This window comes from Ovis canadensis, chromosome 2, assembly GCF_042477335.2.
Source record: "Ovis canadensis isolate MfBH-ARS-UI-01 breed Bighorn chromosome 2, ARS-UI_OviCan_v2, whole genome shotgun sequence".
NCBI classification, from domain to species: Eukaryota; Metazoa; Chordata; class Mammalia; order Artiodactyla; family Bovidae; genus Ovis; species Ovis canadensis.
In genome coordinates this window covers 141,143,044-141,165,851 of record NC_091246.1, presented here as the reverse complement: position 1 = coordinate 141,165,851, position 22,808 = coordinate 141,143,044, and the positions used below count along the sequence as shown (strand labels likewise).

The window sequence follows — 22,808 nt, the reverse complement described above, 5'->3', positions numbered from 1 at the left end:
TTCTGTGGCTCGTTGATTATAAGAATAAAACAAACATACATATACCACAATTCTCTGCCTGCCATTATCATCATCTGGTATTCTACAACATGTCTGGTTAGAAGTTTTTACTTCATGTGAAACACGTGAATGTGCACATCCACTTTCCCTCCTTTGCCCACCCTTCCTCTCCCTCTCCCCCACCCTCAGCTCTCTCTGGTGGCAATTTTAAACCTACAGGAACACTCCAGCTCATAAGGGATCCAAAACACAGGCTTCTGTTTTAGTTAAATATCCTATCTGAATCCTGCTGTGCTTCAGGTTCCATCTGGATTTCTTTCCTGTTGTAACATCAGTATTTGCAAGAAAATTTCCTGCAGGAAGCATTTGTAGGGCTGCAATGTAAAATCCTACCATAAATAACCACTTTAAGGTAAGTAGAAGTTTATATGTTCATTACCATCCCTAAATTATTACTATGCTAAAAAGAAAAATCATTGCTAATTTTTTAATTCAGATATCACACGCATAATCTTTCCAGTTGCATTCATGAAAAAAAAAGATCTGGTAATATACTGTCTTCATATAGTAACTAATCCAAAATAGAAAACTATCCTTGCACCCACTGAAGTCTCAGGGACAGATGCACTGATTAGACACTTCAACGGCATAGCATATGATGTCTGAAAGGGCTTTCTGAGGCAGATGTTCCATCGCATGACTCATTTGATCATTTACTTATATACTAATGTCCACTCTATTATAGCAGTTACATCAGAGTAACCATGCAGTGAAAAAGAAACCAAATTTTATTCCTGCAAATATAAAGTTCGCTTTTACTTTCAGGTTGTTTTTGAAAAGAACAAAAAAAGTCTTATTTGTGAGTAGTTTTCTGCTTCTGAATCACTGAACCCATGTAGAGTTTCTATATACAAACTATTGTCAAGGGTAGGAACTCAATTATTGCAGAGATATACCACTGGCTACCTTGGAAAATGTACTTATACTACACTTTACCTTTATAATGTAACTGAATAATGGCATTCCTAAAGCTTTTTACAAAATATAAAATAAATTTGCTCTAAGTGAGTAATTTTATTCCATTAGTTCTGAAATCTGCTCACTGAAAAAATTATCTGAAGAAAATACTTGTAATTTTAAATAATGTCAATATATTAGAGCTCTTAACTTATTTTAAAAAATTATAACCAGGACTATTTAACAAGAAATAGTTAACAAAGGGGAAATATTCAGATTACTTAGAATCCACTGGTAAAGTTATCTAAGCTTCCAGATTGCTGTGTAGAGTTAATGTTACTGTAAGTATAAGAGAAGTTACATAACTATCTAAATATTTATTCTAGTATCAATCTTAAGTCTTAATCAAATAGCTATACTTTGTTCTTTTTTTAACGGAAGAAAATGACTAAAAATGACTGCCATACAGTTTCAACTGGGAGTTTGAAAATTAGAATACTCTTAAAGTGATCATGAATATATCATAAGTATTATACTTCATTTGAAAATCAAATCATGAGGATTAGCCACACACACAAGGTTTTCAACATTTTATCTCTTTATGTAATATTTACTGAAGGCAAATTTTTAAATTGAGAAACACCTTTAATAATACAACCACCTTCTTATCTGCTACCAAAATAAGGGGGAAATTTTTATGAATCTGTCATGTAAAATAGTAGTCAATAGCTGCATACAATCAGTAAACAAATTTAGTTCAAGGCAAGAATTAAATCACCATTTAGTGGTTGCAATTTAGATTATTCTAGCGTGTAATACTTTAATTGTATAAAACAAAGCTGATGTCACACACACAAAAGAACTTCTTACAAAGCAAGTACCACAAGCAATTTCTATGTTGCCACTGATGGCTGACAAGTGATGAGCACTTTGTTCAAAAGTATACACCGGGCACATAAGACAACAGGTGGTTTATAAAAAGAAAATACTGAAGTGAAGCTCTTAAATTGTTCATAATCAACATTTTTATGTTTTGCCAGAATATCTGCTTTAATCTTTGAATAGGCAAAAGGTTTCTTATACAGGGAAATGCAGTATTCCCAACATAAAAAAGGATAAGCTGAACCAGACAAACTAGGATTAATACTGGGCTAAAAGGCTTCCCAGGCGGTGCAGTGGTAAAAGAATCCACCTGCCAATGCAGGAGACACAGATTCTACCCCTGGTCCAGCAAATCCCCTGGAGAAGGAAATGGCAACCCACTCCAGTATTTTTTGCCTGGAAAATTCCAATGGCCAGAGGAGCCTGGTGGGCTACAGTCCATGGGGTTGCAAAGAGTCAGACACTACTGAGCATACACGCAAAAAGTATTTATATGAAACAACATATTAATATATTGCCAATGTGTTGATATATTGCCAATGTACTTCATAGTTTAATAATTTAGGTTAAAATATTCTCAAAAATTTTTAATCTATTCTTATTAACTGGTATCTGAGTACTGTTATTCAGTGCTAGAGAAAAGTCTCCCCATAAAAACAAGAAACAAACACCAAGCTCTTTAGGCCTATTTAGCTACCAGTGTAAGAGGTGTTTTCTCATTGATGGAAAAAAGTATAACAGATGGTAGTGTCCCAAATGACTAGCACTCCTCACTACCACCACCACTCAACCCAAAAATCTAAAAGCTTTTACGGGAGCACTAGAAGCTATGTTATTTTTGATACTGCTCTTTAAAAGAGAATAAAGTAAAGGAGAATGAAATAAAATTTCAAGTTTAAGATATAGGTATTCACTATCCCAATCCACCCACTGCAATAAACTAAACACAAAAAATTTGATTTGGAGTGGATTATGATTAAAAGATTTTTTCCCATTCCTAAATATTCCTATACACAAAAGATCCTTATTTGTGGTAAATGATTTTCACTGTTTTAATTTAAAGAGCAGTGACTAGGGATGGAGAAGGGTAGACTTAAGTCACTAAAAAATAAGGAAAAAAATAAACAGGCAAGTGTGATTACAACTTCCCTTACTGTCACATTAATACAGCCAATAAATACTTAAATATCTCTAAAACTCATACAACAACTGTTTAATTCTGGGATATATATGTAACATCCAATTTATTTACACACGCTAGCCAAATATTCATTTGTAGACAAAGCGCCTAACACAGGCAATGTCTATTATTCAAAGCCTTTCAAACGACCATGTAGCTGAAAGCTCTGCACATTAGAAGTAAAAAGTTTTATGCAATGCTTGCAAAACAAAAATGGTAAAGTCAAGCGATAAATTATTTTTATTTACCTGCAATAGCGGAGCCTGAAGAAATCCGGGTTGTATTAACGAGAAGAATATAGGGAGATTCATAAAGAATAACAAAGACTTTGGGGCATTTTCAAAGAACTTAGAACAGTGGTTCTCAAAGTGTGGTCCATAGACCCCTGAGGGGTCTGCAAGTTCAGACCATTATGCCGTAATAATAAGATGCTATCTGACTTCCTCACTGAGTTGACATTTGTAGTCATAGTGCAAAATCACCAGGAACTTAGCATGAATCAAGGTAGTGATCTCAAACTGTACTAGTAATCACTGTATTCTTCACAGACACAACTAAGTTTCAGTTAAGAATGTCCTTAATAAAAGTAAAAATCATTAACTTTACAAAATCTCAGCCTGGGGTATACAACTTTTTAATATGCTGGGTAAAGACAAGGAAGTACACATGAAACACTCTGCTACATACCAAAATAAGAGTGGTTTTCAAGGAAAAGCATTTGAATTGCAAGCCGAACTGGTCACTTTTTCTGTGGAACGTCATTTCTACTTGAAAGAACAACTGACATTCAAACCATGGTTATATCTGGCAGCCATTTTATTGTACATAATAAAATTTAGGCTCTCAATAGAAAATTAAAATTTTGGAAAACTTGTAACTGCTACCATGACCTTGACAGCTTCCCCATACGTAAAGACCTTTCTGATGAGATCTGTGGTGATATTAACAGATGTGATTTTGTGCTACAGTATAATGAAATATGTTATAATTTAAAAGATCTGCAGAATACTCAATGAGAATTGGTATTTTCCAAATGACTAAACGTATGCATGGGTAGAAGAGTCATTCAAAAGACAAACTAGACCAATGGACTTTAATGTAAGAGAAAAAGAGTCCATTGCTATATTGCAGACTTTATATTTCAATTAACTTTTAAGAAACTATTTATCAACTATTTAAGAAACTATTTATCAACTATTTTTGATGTAGTATCAAAGAATAATATTCACAATTATCTAAAATGATTACTAAAACACTCTTCCTTTTTCCAATCACATATCTGTACAGGGCCAGATTTTCTTCATATACCTCACTCAAATAAACATTGCAAAAAACTAAATGTACAAGCAAATATAATCCAGCAATCTCCTATAATGTCAGACATTAGCAATTTGCAAAATATAAAACACTCCCACTCTTATTAAATATTTTTGTTTTAGAAAATAAAATTATTTTTCAAAAAATGTTAACATATAGTGGGTTTATCACTGTTATTTTAAAGAGCATTAACAAACAAAGACATTTTTTAGTTTTAGTTTTAATTTCTAATATGGTAAATATGGATTGATATTAACCTATATAAATACCAGCTTTTGGTATATTTAATAATTTTAAGACTATAAAAGAGTCTTAAGGCCAAAAAACTTGAGAAATGCTGCCTTAGAGGTTATTCATTCAAACTTAACTTTAAGATATTTGTCCACCTTTCCATATAGACAAGTGGCTGGAAAAATTGCATTCTTTTTTTTCTTAAATAAATTTCTCTAGGGGATATAAAGAACGATAGCTGAGTGAGAAGCTATAGCAGTTAGAAAAAAAGAACAAGTGCTCTTTTAGACACTTTGCTATTTTCAGACCTGGGGCAGAAAATAAAAAAGATAAGCCAGGAACGTCCTACACATCAACCCAGATAGCATAAAACCATCAAAGACTACTAGTGTGGCATCAAAGAGATTGAAAATTTTTCCATTAATCACCTTTAGAGTATGCTAATGAATCAACTCATCATTGTGCCAACTTTATCCTAGGAAAATGCCAACATATCCCATTCTTTTGTGTATCACCCAAATGACCAAGGGAGACGGTGGAGACCTCAGGAAAGTGTTTCAACGGGATCCTAATTTAGTGAAAATAAGATCCTATAACCTTTAAATATATTTTTAAATTCCAGATAAAATACTGATACATTGATGCTAATTAACAGTAAGCATCCACTTTCTAAAGCTGTATTTCGCTTACCATACATAAATTACCTTGAAAGAAACCCACATAAAGCATCTATGAACCAAGAAAAACTATAACTTCTCTGACTAAAAACATCTTTCTTTCTCTCTGAACTCTATCCCCAGAAGTGCTTGTGAACATCAAAGTAATTACTATGAGTACTTTAGGCTCAAAAACAGAATGTGAAGATTTTCTTGAAGTAACTAGGTTCTAAGGTAAAGGAAACTAAAGAATTGAAATGTGGGACCAAGAATGTTAAAGTCAATTAACTAAAAATGTGCACAACATATGAGAGATAATTGTAAATAGGAAGGGTTTTAGATCAAAGAGCCCCAATTCTACTTCCAGTTCTGCCATTTACTAACCTGAGTGAGCTACTTAACCCTCTTTAATTGTTGCTTTAGTATGTAAAATGGGAATAGTAGTGCATACTTCAAGTAAACCTTGTGAAAATTTAAATGAGGCAACAGATGTAATAATAAAGCTTTAAGCTACTGCTTATAACATATTGTGTGCTAAGTTGCTTCAGTTGTGCACAACTCTTTGCGATCCCATGGACTGTAGCCCGCCAGGCTCCTCTGTCCATGGAATTCTCCAGGCAAGAATACTGGAGTGGGTTACCAGGCCCTCCTCCACATATTCATCCTCAATAAATAAAGCTTCTGGTACCAGTATCTGTCATTCTTCATGTCATGTAAAGGAAAAGAAAGGAGATGATGAGAAATGTTGGGAAGAACAGTTTTTTCCAACAACTATCAAGAGATGATATTATCAGTCCAGTAAAGATTAGCTACCACTCTGCCTTAGCTGGTATGGGGCAGTTAACAAAAATGAAAGGAAAATACAACATATAAACATCAGGGTTAAGTATACCAATTAAAATAATATTAACTTTCTCTCCTTTATTAGATTTCCTAACACAGTATTACCTAATAAGTCATTTAGTGAAAAAACAGAGACGTTTATAACATAATCCTTGTATGCAAATACTCAGTATAAATCTTCTATTTGCAAGTAAAGTAATTAAATTTCCTAATGCCTCTCAAATGAAATGAAGCAAAGTTTAGAATTCTCATCCACGAATTACAATGTCAGCAAAGAAAGGCTGACAACAAGAACTGAAAGAGGTTATAACAAAGAAGGATTAAAATTAAAATTCAAATTATAGTCTGGTCTTAATTTACATCAAATTTAACTCAGAGATTAACCACAAGGCCCTGCCAAGAACAGCAAACCAGGTAAACACCATCCCCCTAGTAAATTCCAGTGCGTTCAGACTCCTCCATTCTCTCTTCCAACAACTGCTCTTCAGGAACAGTTCCACTCTTGGGGCTCTGCCAGCTGTTTCCTTATCAAAGTCACTTAGCTTTTCCCCTTTACTCTCAATAGGGTAAACAGTTAACATGTAACCTTATTTCCCTGATTTATGTATACTTTAAGTTGTTCCCAATATACACTGTACAACTGGTATTTATAGCTGGTTAAATGCAGTATGATAATTTCTACAAAAAAGCAAATTCAAGAAACCCTATTGAAAATCAACATGGCAATGGCTAGCAAGTAATGAAATGTAAAAGAATGTACCCTTTGATTCATTAATTTCTCTCCAATAAATATTTCTTAAGCAAACAATGGCTTCCCTAGTGGCTTAGTGGTAAAGAATCCACTTGCAATGCAGGAGATGCAGGCTTGATCCCTGGATCAAGAAAATCCCCTGGAGAAAATGAAAACCTATTCCAGTATTCTTGTCTGTGAAATCCCATGGATCCTGGAGGGCTACAGCCCATCGGGTCCATAAAAGGGTCAGACATGACTGGGCAACTAAACAACAAAAAGAGCAAACAATACAATAAAAGCAAAAAGATAGGTGAATAAAGTCACTCACAAAAGAGTCATCTATCACAGCAGAATAACTAAAAACATACTCTAGTATCTAGGAAATGATAAATTGTAGATCACTGGCAATGAAATATTATCCTCTCATTAAAAATTATTATTACTATTAAAGCTACCCTAAAATAAGAAAAATATTTGACAATTTTAAGCATTAAAATAGCTTCAAGAAGTAAACACAGGGTAGCAATTAAAGGATGAGTTTTGCTAAAAAATCTTTGACTCTGCCAACTCAGTAGCTGTGTGGTTTTTGGAAGTTATTTAAACTCCCTGAGATCCAGTTTCCTCATTTCTAAAATGGGCTAATAAGATCTCATTCACAGGAGTATCATATGAGAGCACTGAAAGTGCCTGCTCCTAACTCAGTAAATTCCTTTCCCTATTACTCATTCATCTGATTCCTTCCTATTACTACAACCATGAGTTTATAAACAGCAGATCATATTTTAAATGGTGAAATATAATAAGACTGTGATTCTGTATTTAAAATCATAACCTACAGTAAATTTCCTTTATGGGACTTTATTTTCCTCAGTTCTTTAAAGTAAAATATCAATCCTTGATCTGACTAAAACCCCAAATATAACACTTTCAATTGGTTTTAAAAATCATATTCAAAATAATTTTAATTAGAGTTCTTTCTCAACCTTTTTATACACAATACACAAATCAGAATTCGGCCTGAATATACAAAGATGGAAAAAAATAAGTTAGGAAATGAGTGGGGTACATGTAATCCCCTGCATTTTCATTTTCACTCTAAGGATTTAACAACATTTGAATAATAAATTCAACTGGGGAATGAGGGAGAACACTATTCCCAGAAAGCTATAAATTAATGTATAAACACCATTTCAGTTCTACGGACCTGACAATTGGCATACAAGAGAAGATCTTCACAACTGACTTATGGAGAAGGTGGATACAGCCGTCCCTTTCAACTCAGGGAAGAGCAAAGAGGAACAAAACCACCTTCGCCTCCTTCCCCTGACCCAACTCTTTACCTATATGACGGGTAAAGTATCTAGAGGTCTGGTGAAACAGTGGGGTCTTCTTTAGTTCCCAACAGGAAGAACTCAGTCAGTCAAATCCAAGCCAGCCAGGCAACGCGCCTTCCTCCCTCCTACACTGGGAGCAAGGACAGCAAGACAAAGGGGAAGATGGAGCAGAAGCAGACATCACAGACCTGGACGACATCATTCCAGGCTCTTGAGCAGTCTGGGGGTTCCGGAGGGACACCCTGACCTCACCAGTGGAGAGGAGAGGAATCTTTCAGTTCTAAAGGACTAGTGCTGCTACACAGCCGGCAGCCCTTTAAGGAAGCCCCGCCTTTCCCTCAACTGCCTAGGCTGGCAACCCACAAGCTCAATATTTTGAGTCATTGATGCAGGAAAATGATACTGGGCCTACAATGGGTGGTTTACAGGTGTCAATGTAAAATTTGCAAAGGGACAAGTTATAGTAAAACTGAAGACTTACGTTGTAATAAAACACAAGTGTTACGATTTCATTCATGTAAGTCAAGTATAACAATGAACACACTGGTTTACAAAGCCAAATCAGTCCCAAACTTACGTTTTTAACTTTATAATAACAGTGTTCTGACATCTAAGAAAAATGTAGTTCAAACATTAATGTTTAAAAGATCAAGAGACTCTCTAGGACCTTAGAAGTTGCCCTTCCATCCCTGAGTAATTTCAACGCTTAGTGAGAGAAGAGCTTTTTAAAGAATCCATATAGTTGCTATTTTGAGCAGAGAAGACAGGAAAGGAGATTTCTAAAATGAGATCTCTAAAATGTGTCACAAAAGACAATCAAGAAAAAAAATGAGAATGCCTCAAGCACCTAAGTAGATATAAGACCACCAAGAATATGAGGATACGTTTAAGTAATTAAACTGGAAACAGCTAGTAGATTAAATAACTTCATACAATGGCACAGTGTAAACGAGAAGGAACTGTTTCCTACTGCTGCAATGTTTTCCACAGTAAACAGAAGTTCATTATTAGAACGCATTGTATATGTAGACGAGAACCACTGCATGATTACCTAACCCATTGAATCTGTACCAAGGAAACAAAGAAAACATATGTTTTTTGGTCAGATTGTTTACTGCAATCCAATACTAGATTAATTTAATAAATACTGCTGAAAAAGAAAATTACAGGACCCAAAGAAAAAAAAACTCCATTATTTTAGGATACAATCAAAGACCGCTTTATATTGGCAATTTGTGTCTAGGCAAAAATGTGTGACTCATTTTAAACTCTTAAATGACGTGCTTATGAGGAAGGGGGGAGGTGGTCTCTTGAAAAACAGTAATTTATGTTCGTGGTAATTAAAGGTGATTTACAAAACATATAAACACCTAACTTAACCTAAAGGGGGGGTGGCAATTAAACGAAAGCATTTTTACCTTCTCATTTAGCAGTTCAATAAAGTTGTAATGCCTTGAGGGCTAACATTCTATATAAACTAGAAAGGCAACTTAAAACCTTTTCTTCTATCAATGCTACTTTTTTAGCAAACACAGGCAACAAAACTAAAGGAACTCTGGAATCTTACTGTTAAAACTCTAACTGAGCAATTTAGACATATGAAATTCAAACAAGACACAGAGGAATAGTAATACAAAACAGAATGAAGACGCATCTGTCATTAATAACAAAAGAGAAAGGATGGGGCTTTTATTTTTCCTGGCCAAAAATTCTAACCATCTGCACAGAAATCATCTACATAGATTAATCTTAATTCTATTTCATATGAACTTGTCTGCCCAGTTTAAGAGAGGTAAGCCCAAAAGAGAAGTAAAATCAGTCAAGGGCTTAAAATCATATTGGGGAATGGGAGCAAGGGGGCAAGAGACATTTTTTAAAGAATTATAAAACTTCATAGATCTTTCAAAATAAAAAGAAATGACATAGAAATCAAGCTACAATTAACAGCTATTAAGAAAATTGAAATGCTCTACTTATTAGATTTTTTTAAAGGACAATAAACATTGGAAAATAAATTCAAAAAAAAAAAGAAAAGAAATTCAAATAGAAACTAAACTCCTCCATGTAATCAGGAGAGAAAAATAAGCACATATCCTTTCAGATTTTAAAGAAAAGGCAGTTACTTCTGAAGACTGGAAACAAGGGACAAACATGAAATTTTATTGTGAACACCTTCATTATTTCCTATTTTGTTTATAATAACCATGTATCATTCAGAATTGTTAAACATTATGAATATTTTTAAAAGTATCAACATCTGTTTAGCCTTATAATGAAAAGGTAGAGTGAAATCTGATAAAACCAAAACTGCCCACTCATTAGATTTGATAGGGAGGGGGGATAAACAAATAATCAACTTATAATTCTATGTGGACTACTGGATAACACTATCTAAATTATACACAATTCAACCTATTATAAGGGAATACTTTTTGATATCACACAGATGGCTAATCAGAGAAGGCAGTGAATGGCACCCCACTCCAGTACTCTTGCCTGGAGAATCCCATGGACGGAGGAGCCTGGTAGGCTGCAGTCCATGGGGTCACTAGGAGTCTGACATGACTGAGCCACTTCACTTTCACTTTTCACTTTCATGCACTGGAGAAGGAAATAGCAACCCACTCCAGTGTTCTTACACGGAGAATCCCAGGGACGGGGGAGCCTGGTGGGCTGCTGTCTACAGAGTCGGACACAACTGAAGCGACTTAGCAGCAGCAGCAGATGGCTACTGATTATATCACAAAATAACAATGGGATGGCATGACAAGCAAGCCTTTCCCTTCACTTTGACAAATCAACAAAGGAATTTTCTTCAGATGACTCTGCACTGGGGATATTAAAACAACTGGTGTAAATACAATAAAAACGTTAAGAATCTATTTAGAAGACTACACTTCCTTTCCTATTATCATTCCTCCTGGGGGGGGGGGGGAGGGGGGCGGGGAGCCAGATGAAATGAAATACTGAGTTCTTAATGATCTTAACTCAATCTTTTCATCTCTCAAAGCCCAGCTCAGGTTAGGTGGCCAGTTCTTGGCTGTGTCTGTCAAGGGCACAGATAAGGTTCCTGTGGTGGAAGGAGGAAACTGGATAATATTCCCTTACCAAGAACACATAAAATGAGGAAGAGATAACTCTACAAAAAGGAATTAGTTATTAGAACAAGGAGGTATAAAGGCAATCTGCCTCACATACACACACACTCAACTACACACCACTAAGTTACCTTAGAAATTCAAGTATCATTTAATAGCAGAACAGAACATACAAATATAATGCTGTGAAGCGCTCAAAGAAGTAACTTCTTTAACAACAGAATCCACTAATTTCATTATCTGAGAATAAAATCCTTAACTAAATCATCCTGGCAGAACTATCCTTATTAGCCCAGTTTAAAAACCAAACATTTTTACAGAGATAGCAGATCACTGACAACTCTTGAATCACAACATTCTAAGCAAAGTCATCTTCTCACTGATTTAATACAGAATTATTTAGAATTTTACTTGAATCATTTGTACATACCTTACATCGGACTTCCCCGGTGGCTCAGACAGTAAAGCATCTGCCTACAAAGGGGAAGACCCTGGTTCAGTCCCTGGGTCAGGAAGATCTCCTGGAGAAGGAAATGGCAATCCACTCCAGTATTCTTATCTGGAAAATCCCATGGATGGAGGAGCCTGGTAGGCTACAGTCCACAGGGTCACAAAGAGTCAAATACAACTGAGTGACTTCACTCGCTCACTCACTCACTACATTGGTATTTAAATAAGAAAATTTCTCATGTTTTAAAAATCAGAATAATACAAGTTCACTTTCTAAAAAGCTAGCCAAGGGTCTAACGTAAGAAAGGAAAGTCACCCACCTCTCTCTCCATCCCAATTCTATTCTCCAAAGAATCTATTAACAATTTGATGTCTCTCTTCAAATTTCTTTCTATGAACATAAGCTAACTAATACTGTAGCCATTAGCCACATATGGCTATGCTGCTGCTGCTGCTGCGAAGTCGCGTCAGTCGTGTCCGACTCTGTGAGACCCCACAGATGGCGGCCCAACAGGCTCCTCTGTCCCTGGGATCCTCCAGGCAAGAATACTGGAGTGGGTTGCCATTTCCTTCTTCAATGCATGAAAGCAAAAAGTGAAAGTGAAGTCGCTCAGTGGTGTCCAACTCTTAGCGACTCCATGGACTGTAGCCTTCCAGGCTCCTCCGTCCATGGGATTCTCCAGGCAAGAGTACTGGAGTATATTGCCATTGCCTTCTCCGACATATGGCTATAAAGTACTTGAAATGTGGCTAGTCCAAATGGAGGTGTGCTCTAAGTAAAAATTACACACCAGATTTCAAAAACATGGCACCAAAACATATATCAATAAATTTTAATATTGAATAACTGAAATATTTTTGATAGATTAAATGTTATTAAAGTTAATTTCATCTGTTACTTTTTTAATGTGACTATCAGAAAACTTTTAACTACACAGGTAGTTCACATTATATTTCTATTGGTCAGCACTGATACAAAGGCTAACAGTGCAGGTTTTGGAGTCAGACTGGCCTTACTGAGTACTATTCCCAACTATACCACCTACCAGCTATTAACCTTGGACACAGGTTCTAACCTCTCTGTACATACATCTGACTTACTTTGGGAATTGAATGAAATTCCTCACATAAAGCACTTACCACATAGCCTGGCACATAGTAAGGACTTAATAAATATTTGATGGCAACAAAGAATAAAACTATAACCTAATTCTTTTAAAATCACTATACAGGATGGCGGCGGGTGATGGGGACATTAAAAAAATAAAATAAAATCACTATACAGCATCTGTCTCTTCAGAAAAGTCTCCAGATATGTCTACAGGTCACTACTGTGAAGAGCAGGAAGTCTCTGAAAAACAGTATACACTGGGCACTTAACTTCTCTTTTTCTTTCCCCACACCCACCACACACACAAATACATGGATCTTTAACATGGTTACTATATAGATCCTAAACATTCAGATCTAAAAATGAATAAAAGCAGTGTGGTATGGTGGAAAAAAAGAACCTGAAGAGAGATGGGGAAACTCCCTCGCAGTCCAGTGGTTAGGACTCTGGCACATTCACTGCCTGGGGCCCAGGTTCGATCTCTGGTTGGAAAACTAAGATCCCACAAGCTGCATGGTGTGGCCAGAAAAAGAAAGAAGAAAGATGGGCTCGAGGACACATTTACATTTACTATGTACTTGAGCAAGACTACTTAACCTTTTTCTCTCAATACCCTCACCTATACAGCTGGGGTAACACCAATCCTGCAGAATTGTTAAGAGTAAATAGAATACGTTAGAAAAACATCTACCATAGTACCTAATATTTGGAGAAGGAAATGGCAACCCAATAGTACTCTTGCCTGGAAAATCCCATGGACAGAGGATCCTTGTAGGCTACAGTCCACGGGGTCAGAAAGAGTCAGACACGACTGAGTGACTTCACTTTCACCTAATACTAGGTGCTTAGTAATTATTTCCCTTCTTTCGGAAATCAAAATAAAATGCCAACAATTCAGACACATGCTAATATTGTTAGTACTGAATCGCTTGCCAGGCCATAACTGCCAGAGTCTGTTCATACCCTAAAGAAGTATTTAAAAACATGCTAACTCTACGGTCATCCCAGGTTCCTACATTTTGTCCCTTTAACAAGCAACTGGGGAACAGAACTCTGGAAAGAACAGGGTACCATACATCCCATCTTCCCACCATTACCACCAACTACATACACATGCAAACACACAACAATTTAGGTGAAAATAATCAACTGTATTTGAAATTTTGTTGTCTATAAGTATAAATGAGTACATACTTCACAATTAACAGTTCTATGAATCTGAACCTCCTATGTTTCTAAACTGGGAACAAAACTGCCTCATATTTCAAAAAGCAGAACTCTTATTTCCAGGCTACAAGGGCATATCTCTAAGTGGCTGCTGAGAAACTAACAAGTTTCGACTATAAACAACTTGACAGTAGGTGTAATGATACAGCCAAAGGTGTTGTCCTTCAGATAACACACAAGCACTTTAGCTTTCTGTTGAAAAATCACTTCAAAACTTCAAATGCCAGCTTTAAAAAGCTAAGGATTCCATGAAATCAATAGTCCTGTCATGTTCAAAGCTTTAAATATCTAACAATAGGAAGTTATATTGCTTTTAAAAATTGGTAAAAGCTGGCTCACTGAACTCTAGAGAAAAAAATTAATTACTTTTCTAAATAAAACACCTATAAGAAGTTACCACATATATAAATTTTGAAAGAATTTGCTTCCCATAATGTGGTTACTATTTCCCTATTTTGTATTGTATCACTTTCTTTCTTAACAACATGATCAAGTAAGGAAAACTAAAAGCACACAAAAAAGGAAAATTATGAATTCAGAAAGAAATTCTGTTCTATAGTTAATACATACAACTCACCATATAGTATACCCATAGCTCATCAGAGTTGTTCATTCAAAATTATAGATGCCATTTATGGCAAAAATAGGGAGAAATTCCCACTTTTTAAAAGTTTTTCAGTTTTTTACAATTTCATTTCTTTATTTATTTTTGGCTGCAATGCGTCTTCGCTGCTGCACAGGGCTTCTCTAGTTGCAGCGAGCAGGGGCTACACTCGAGTCGCGGTACACAGGCTTCTAGTGGCAGTGGCTTCTCTTGTTGCAGAGTGCTGGCTCTAGGGTATGTGGGCTTCAGCAGTTGCGGCACCTGGGCAGTTCACAGGCTCCAGAGCACAAGCTCAATAGCTGTGGCACAGGGCTTAGCTGCTTCGGGGCATGTGGGATCTTCCTGGATCAGAGATCGAATTCATTATCTCTTGCATTGGCAGGAGGATTCTTTACCACTTGAGCTGCCAGGGAAGCCCAGTTTTTCATTTTTTTTTTAACTCATGCAAACCATTAAAAAAAATGTTCATGGTTCAAAAATAATCTGTCTCTCTTCTCTGTATACAATTACAGAATGACATCTGGCATTTACAAGACCATTTATTCAATGTCTGTTTCTTCCACTGGATTGTAAGCACCATGAGGGAGGGTCATTTCTGTTTCCACTCACCACTATATCCCTTAGCACAATAGACAGAGGTGCTCCACAAATAATGTGTCAAATAAGACAGAGTGGTCTAAAGAGTTAAAGCCCCTCCATACTCACAAACATACAATCTTATTCTTTGCCTACATCACAATCTCGTATATCTTCACAATTCTCGTATATCTTCTCGTATATCTAAAGATTTAAAGCTCCTCCATACTCACAAACATAAAATCTTATTCTTTGCCTACATCACAATCTCGTATATCTTCATCCAAGTAAAGCTACCTAGAACAGTGCTTCTCAAACTGTTATGAGCTTTTGTGAAATAAAATAAAAATGAATTACTAAGCAAAACTTCCTAAATGCTCATTCTCAGTTGCTTATAGTTACCTGTCTAGGACCAGTAACATAGAGAAGCACAGACCCCACCTCTCATTTATATTTCCTTCATTTGCATTAATTTGTTCATTACAATATTATTACTATAAAGTACAGTGTTGACCTGGACCTTAACCTAAAACTTTCTATTTTTTCAGAGGATTACTATGTTCGTGGGTCACTTTTGTAGAACTCAAACCAACACATAATTCCACCTATTCTCTCTCTTTGCTTTATATCCCTCTCTTCATTAACAACTAGCTGATCTATAGTTTCTCCTTAATCCTTTCATCTCTAATATATAACCCAGATGCTTTTCTCTCCTCTGGAATAGTGGAATCCCCTCCTTTATCAATTCTGTCTTCTCAACACATGGAAAGCAAAAATGAAGGGAAATGCCACAAGTTAAGAAAATTTCAAAATGCCTTTTATAATCAACAAAATTACTTCTGCATAGAAACACTTCTCAATGGGTCTAATCCAAAATGGGATAAAATTCAATTAGAAACTGACAACAACACAGCATATACTGTAGAATAAGCCTTTTCATGTGGAGATGATACCTAATCACATTAAGTCATAATTAACAGACAAACCACGATTCACCCTGTGAAACTAAGCAAATCTTACTATTTATTATTTTATTTGCACAATAATGGAAAGAAAATATGAATCATAATGGAATCAATCAACTAAATAAATAACTGTACTTACGTGTTAAATGAAAGATTCCATCACAGGCACTAATATGAGATAAAAAGGCATTCCCCAGGCCTTGCCCATTGTGAGCTCCTTTCACAAGGCCAGCAATATCCACCACATTTAGAAAAGCAGGAATTTTGCTGAAAAACAAAAGATGACTTTAATATAAGATAGTACTAAGAACCTGTTTATTAGCCAAATGGCTTTTCCAAACACATTACATAAATTAATTTTTTCCTTTCTAGAACAATGGTTTGGAAAAGGCAATGGCACCCCACTCTAGTACTCTTGCCTGGCAAATCCCATGGATGGAGGAGCCTGGAAGGCTGCAGTCCATGAGGTCGCTGAGGGTCAGACATGACTGAGCAACTTCACTTTCACTTTTCACTTTCATGCAATGGAGAAGGAAATGGCAACCCACTCCAGTGTTCTTGCCTGGAGAATCCCAGGGACGGGGGAGCCTGGCGGGCTGCCGTCTATGGGGTTGCACAAAGTCGGAAATGACTGAAGTGACTTAGCAGCAGCAGAACAATGATTATTAGACTCTCAAATGAATAAAAAAATGCAAGCAAGAAATAATCTTTTAAAAAAATAGGACTTTCTTAACTAGGAAAATTTTAAAACAGAAGGGAAAACATTTTAAAACAGAATAGATGTTTTTATTTATGTCTCTAAAAACGAAAACTCACATCATTAATTTTATTATACTGCTCCACTGGCACAGGCACACATACACAAAAGCAGAGTGGGGGATGTTTCAGAGCACGCTGATACAAGGCCAGTTATGAGCTAACAGACAACTGACACCGTGTGCCAGGAACTGGACTCAGTGATGTGCACTATCATTTCAAAGTTCAAAACAACTCTATAAGGTGGATGTTATTTATTAAACCCACTTTACAGAGGAGGAAATTGAGCCTTTGAGGAGTTAAGAAATCTACTGCACACAGGATCATTCAGGTTAACAGGAGTGAAACTGGAATACAGGATATCTAGGTTTGCATTTTTTTAATTTAAATAAAAATGATTTTATTAATACCTCTTATTTTTATGTATTAATTTATTTTAATTGAAGGATAACTGCTTTATAGATTTTTGTTGTTTTCTGCCAAATATCAATGAATCAGCCGTAAGTATACAGATGTCCCCTCCCTCTCACATTTAATCACCATGTGGGTTTTACAGCCCCAAAGTGCATGTAATGATGTGAACCAATTAACAGAATAGTAACAACCTAGTTGTTAACAACTGCAACAGAATAAGACAAGGTCAAGTATCAGTTAACACAAACTAGAAAACAAGTTAACAGAACCAGTCAGCCATGTAAAAAAGGAGATTAAAGCATGAGTAAATAAAGGTACTTTCAACATCATATGACAAAGGTGTTCGGCATACATATGTATATCCTTTGTCAATTTTAAGAACATGCACTTTTCAGAATGTCAATTTTACTACATGATAAAATAAAACATAAAGTTCCACTATTATCTACATGGAAAATGAGTATTTTAAAAATAACTGTTCCATAAAATTTTTTTATACAAATAGAAATAGTTGATAGCTCTTACCAGCAAATCCACAAAAAACATACATGAGATATGGTTCAGTTTTTGGTGGATACTGTGGTTGCCTCACCAGTGGTGTCCTCTGCCCTTCCCTTGGGGACTATACTGACTATCACTTGGCTAGCCATCCCTCCCCAGTGTAGCCCAGAGCTTTGGAGAAGCTGGCTCTATACCTAACTCTAGAAGGGGCATGTTCAGTTCAGTTCAGTCGTTCAGTCGTGTCCGACTCTTTGCAACCTCATGAACTGCAGCACACCAGGCCTCCCTGTCCATCACCAACTCCCGGAGTTCACCCAGACTCACGTCCATCGAGTCAGTGATGCCATCCAGCCATCTCATCCTCTGTCGTCCCCTTCTCCTCCTGCCCCCAATCCCTCCCAGCATCAGAGTCTTTTCCAATGAGTCAACTCTGCGCATGAGGTGGCCAAAGTACTGGAGTTTCAGCTTTAGCAGCATTTTTTCCAAAGAAATCCCAGGGCTGATCTCTTTTAGGATGGACTGGTTGGATCTCCTTGCAGTCCAAAGGACTCTCAAGAGTCTTCTCCAACACCACAGTTCAAACACATCAATTCTTCGGCGCTCGGTTTTCTTCACAGTCCAATTCTCACATCCATACATGACCACTGGAAAAACCATAGCCTTGACTAGACGGACCTTTGTTGGCAAAGGAATGTCTCTGCTTTTGAATATGCTGCCCAGGTTGGTCATAACTTTTCTTCCAAGGAGTAAGTGTCTTTTAATTTCATGGCTGCAGTCACCATCTGCAGTGATTTTGGAGCCAAAAAAAAAATAAAGTCTGACACTGTTTCCACTGTTTCCCCATCTATTTCCCATGAAGTCATGGGACCAGATGCCATGATCTTAGTTTTCTGAATGCTGAGCTTTAAGCCAACTTTTTCACTCTCCACTTTCACTTTCATCAAGAGGCTTTTTAGTTCCTCTTCACTTTCTGCCATAAGGGTGGTGTCATCTGCATATCTGAGGTTACTGATATTTCTCCTGGCAATCTTGATTCCACCTTGTGCTTCTTCCAGCCCAGCATTTCTTCACAGCCTTGTCTAACTCAATGAAACTATGCCATGCCCGTGGGGCCACCCAAGATGGATGGGTCATGGTGGAGAGGTCTGACAGAATGTGGTCCACTGGAGAAGGGAATGGCAAGCCACTTCAGTATTCTTGCCTTGAGAACCCCATGAACAGTATGAAAAGGCAAAATGACAGGATACTGAAAGAGGAACTCCCCAGGTCAGTAAGTGCCCAATATGCTACTGGAGATCAGTGGAGAAATAAGTCCAGAAAGAATGAAGGGATGGAGCCAAAGCAGAAACAATACCCAGTTGCGGATGTGACTGGTGTTAGACGCAAGGTCCAATGCTATAAAGAGCAATATTGCACAGGAACCTGGAATGTCAGGTCTATGAATCAAGGCAAATTGGAAGTGGTCAAACAGGAGATTTGCAAGAGTGAATGTCGACATTCTAGGAATCAGCAAACTAAAATGGACTGGAATGGGTGAATTTAACTCAGATGACCATTATATCTACTACTGTGGGGAGGAATCCCTCAGAAGAAATGGAGTAGCCATCATGGTCAACAAAAGAGTCCGAAATGCAGTACTTGGATGCGACCTCAAAAACGACAGAATGATCTCTGTTCGTTTCCAAGGCAAACCATTCAATATCACAGTAATCCAAGTCTATGCCCCAACCAGTAATGCTGAAGAAGCTGAAGTTGAATGGTTCTATGAAGACCTACAAAACCTTTTAGAACTAACACCCAAAAAAGATGTCCTTTTCATTATAGGGGACTGGAATGCAAAAGTAGGAAGTCAAGAAACACCTGGAGTAACAGGCAAATTTCGCCTTGGAATACGGAATGAAGCAGGGCAAAGACTAATAGAGCTTTGCCAAGAAAATGCACTGGTCACAGCAAACACCCTCTTCCAACAACACAAGAGAAGACTACACATGGACATCACCAGATGGTCAACACCGAAATCAGACTGATTATATTCTTTGCAGTCAAAGATGGAGAAGCTCTATACAGTCAGCAAAAACAAGACCGGGAGCTGACTACGGCTCAGATCATGAACTCCTTATTGCCAAATTCAGACTGAAATTGAAGAAAGTAGGGAAAACTACTCTACCATTCAGGTATGGCCTAAATCAAATCCCTTATGATTATACAGTGGAAGTGAGAAATAGATTTAAGGGCTTAGATCTGATAGATAAGAGTGCCTGATGAACTATGGACTGAAGTTCGTGACATTGTACAGAAGACAGGGATCAAGACCATCCCCATGGAAAAGAAATGCAAAAAAGCAAAATGGCTGTCTGGGGAGGCCTTACAGATAGCTGTGAAAAGAAGAGAGGCAAAAAGCAAAGGAGAAAAGGAAAGATATAAGCATCTGAATGCAGAGTTCCAAAAATAGCAAGAAGAGATCAGTACGTTAAGTGCAAGCAAATTCATCTACATAATGTCTTACACCTAAAACTATCACCCATATGATAAATATTAAGTACAGTAGCATAGGTATGAGTGGAAAGGCCCTGAATTTGAAGAAGACTTCAGCTCCTGCTTGACATTAACTATCTGTGTGACCTTGGACAAACCATTTTACCTTCTTAGATTTCCATTTCCTTTTATGAGGAAACAAGACGGGTCAATCTATAGTTTTGAGATTCAGTTTTCTAATGGAAATCAGTTTAATTCTGATCCTTGATTTAAGGCCATGATAAAGGTTTAAACCATTAATACCATATATCAAAAAACAAAAACTTGAGCCCTTATTCAAGGATTTTTTATACACACGTACCAATGATTTTTAAGACTACACTATGTTTTTAGATCTTATGAAATTTAGATCATTGTCAATGTCCTGATTATAATGGTTTACTCTGGCAATGCAGGAGAGTGTCTATATTTAGCAAATAAAAATTGAAGAATTAAAGTGCAGTGTGGCATCATGTCTGCAACTTATTTTGAAGAGTTCAGAGAAATTTGAGTGAAACCATACAAGCATTCTACATATAATTTTTTAGCTTATATATAAAATTGAAATCATTTAAAAATAAAATGTTTTTAAAAAGGATACAGAAGCCAGCTTGAGGAGTCAATGTGAGGGATATAATTTGAGCTACGTCCAATGATTATAATAGATTACAACAACGTGAGTAACAGCGATAGGAATAAATACACGAATGAATAAATGAAAACAAACAAGCTCTTCTTACAGCAGAATGCCATGTAATAAACGAAAAAAAACTGATGAAATTACAAAATCATCATGCGACAATCATCACAGTAATAATTTGTCAAAAATGAACAGATGCTAAAACTAGAGGATGAAAGTAAGAGAATGAAATGAGTTTGGTATATATTTTACAGTTGGAACTCAAGAATTTCTGACATATTGGATGTCGAGGTGAGCAAAGTAAAGAACCCAGAATAAATCTTGGGCTTTAACTTGAGCAACTAGAGAAATAATATGGGTATTTACTGAATTATAAACGTCTTGAGGAAGCACAAAATTGACACAGGCAGGGTGAAACCAAGAAGTTCATTTTGGGCATGTCAAGTCAGAGGCACCTGTTTAGTCATCTAAGTGTCAGTGTCAAAGAGGCAGTTAAGATACATGTCTGGAGTTCAACAGAGTTCAGGACTGGAGATGAAATCCTGGCATTTACCACCACGTTCAAAATAGTGAGAAACTAGACACAAACAAAATCTCAATAGTAGGGAAATAGCAAATAAACTGTACGCACATTCATATAACATAGTGTTAAGCATAAGTATTATATTGAAAATCATTTAAGTCTGTATTTTTACTCTAGAAAAATATTAATAATACCCCAAGTAAAAAATATCAAAAGTATGAAGGTTTCTACCTCCAAAGTACTTATATTTATTATATCAAGACAGAAGCATACGTGATTTTTACTCCTCTCTTTATACATTTCCATACTGTGAATTTCCTACAATAAAACTGTATTCTTTTTTTCCTAATTAAAAATATACTATTTAGGTTGGTACAAAAGTAATTGTTTCTTTGCGTTGGAACTGCAACTGATATTGGAATACATTCTTTTTTTTTTTTTTTTACCTGTTTCATTGCATGTTTATTTTTTTTCCTATGTCTTTTTTTTTTTTAATTTTAAAATCTTTAATTCTTACATGTGTTCCCAAACATGAACCCCCCTCCCACCTCCCTCCCCATAACATCTCTGTGGGTCATCCCCATGCACCAGCCCCAAGCATGCTATATCCTGCGTCAGACATAGACTGGCGATTCAATTCTTACATGATAGTATACATGATAGAATGCCATTCTCCCAAATCATCCCACCCTCACCCTCTCCCTCTGAGTCCCTCTTTGGACTCAGAGGGAGAGGAATACATTCTTAAATAAATGTGGTTATGCTATAGATCATTTTAATGTGCAATTCTTGCTTTATGATTTTTGCTAATGAGTTGTTACTTGCTGTTTCTTTTATATGTATTTTAGACTATAGAAATGATGTGAGACAAAAAAACAAATCCAAGCGTTTTTCTTACTCAAGTTCAAAATGGGCCATAAAGCAGCAGAGACAACTCACATCAACAATGCATTTGGACCAGAAACTGCTAATGAATGTACAGTGCAGTGGTGGTATAAAAAGTTCTGCAAAGGAGACAAGAGCCTTGAAGATGAGGAGCACAGTGGCCAGCCACTGGGAGGTGACAACGGCCAACTGAGAGCAAACACTGAAGCTGATCTTCTTACAACTGCATAAGAAGGTGCCGAAGAACTCGACGTCAACCATTCTACAGTCATTCAGCATTTGAAACAAATTAGAAAGGTGCAAAAGTTTGACAAGTGGGTGCTTCAAGAACTGTCCAAAAATCAAAAACATCACCGTTCTGAAGTGTCATCTTCTCTCATTCTACATAACAACAATGAACCATTTCTCTAT

The 22,808-nt window shown here is 36.5% G+C and overlaps 1 protein-coding gene across 2 annotated transcripts in view; it reads right to left on the bottom strand.

Annotated features, from left to right (window-relative positions):
• OLA1 (Obg like ATPase 1) overlaps positions 1 to 22,808 on the bottom strand; it is a 167,194-nt gene that overhangs the window by 122,109 nt on the left and 22,277 nt on the right. For both annotated transcript variants that reach the window (XM_069577184.2, XM_069577183.1), the window contains one exon: positions 16,304 to 16,431. In XM_069577184.2, coding sequence (XP_069433285.1) covers positions 16,304 to 16,431 — 128 coding nt within the window. The remainder of the gene's footprint in view (positions 1 to 16,303; positions 16,432 to 22,808) is intronic.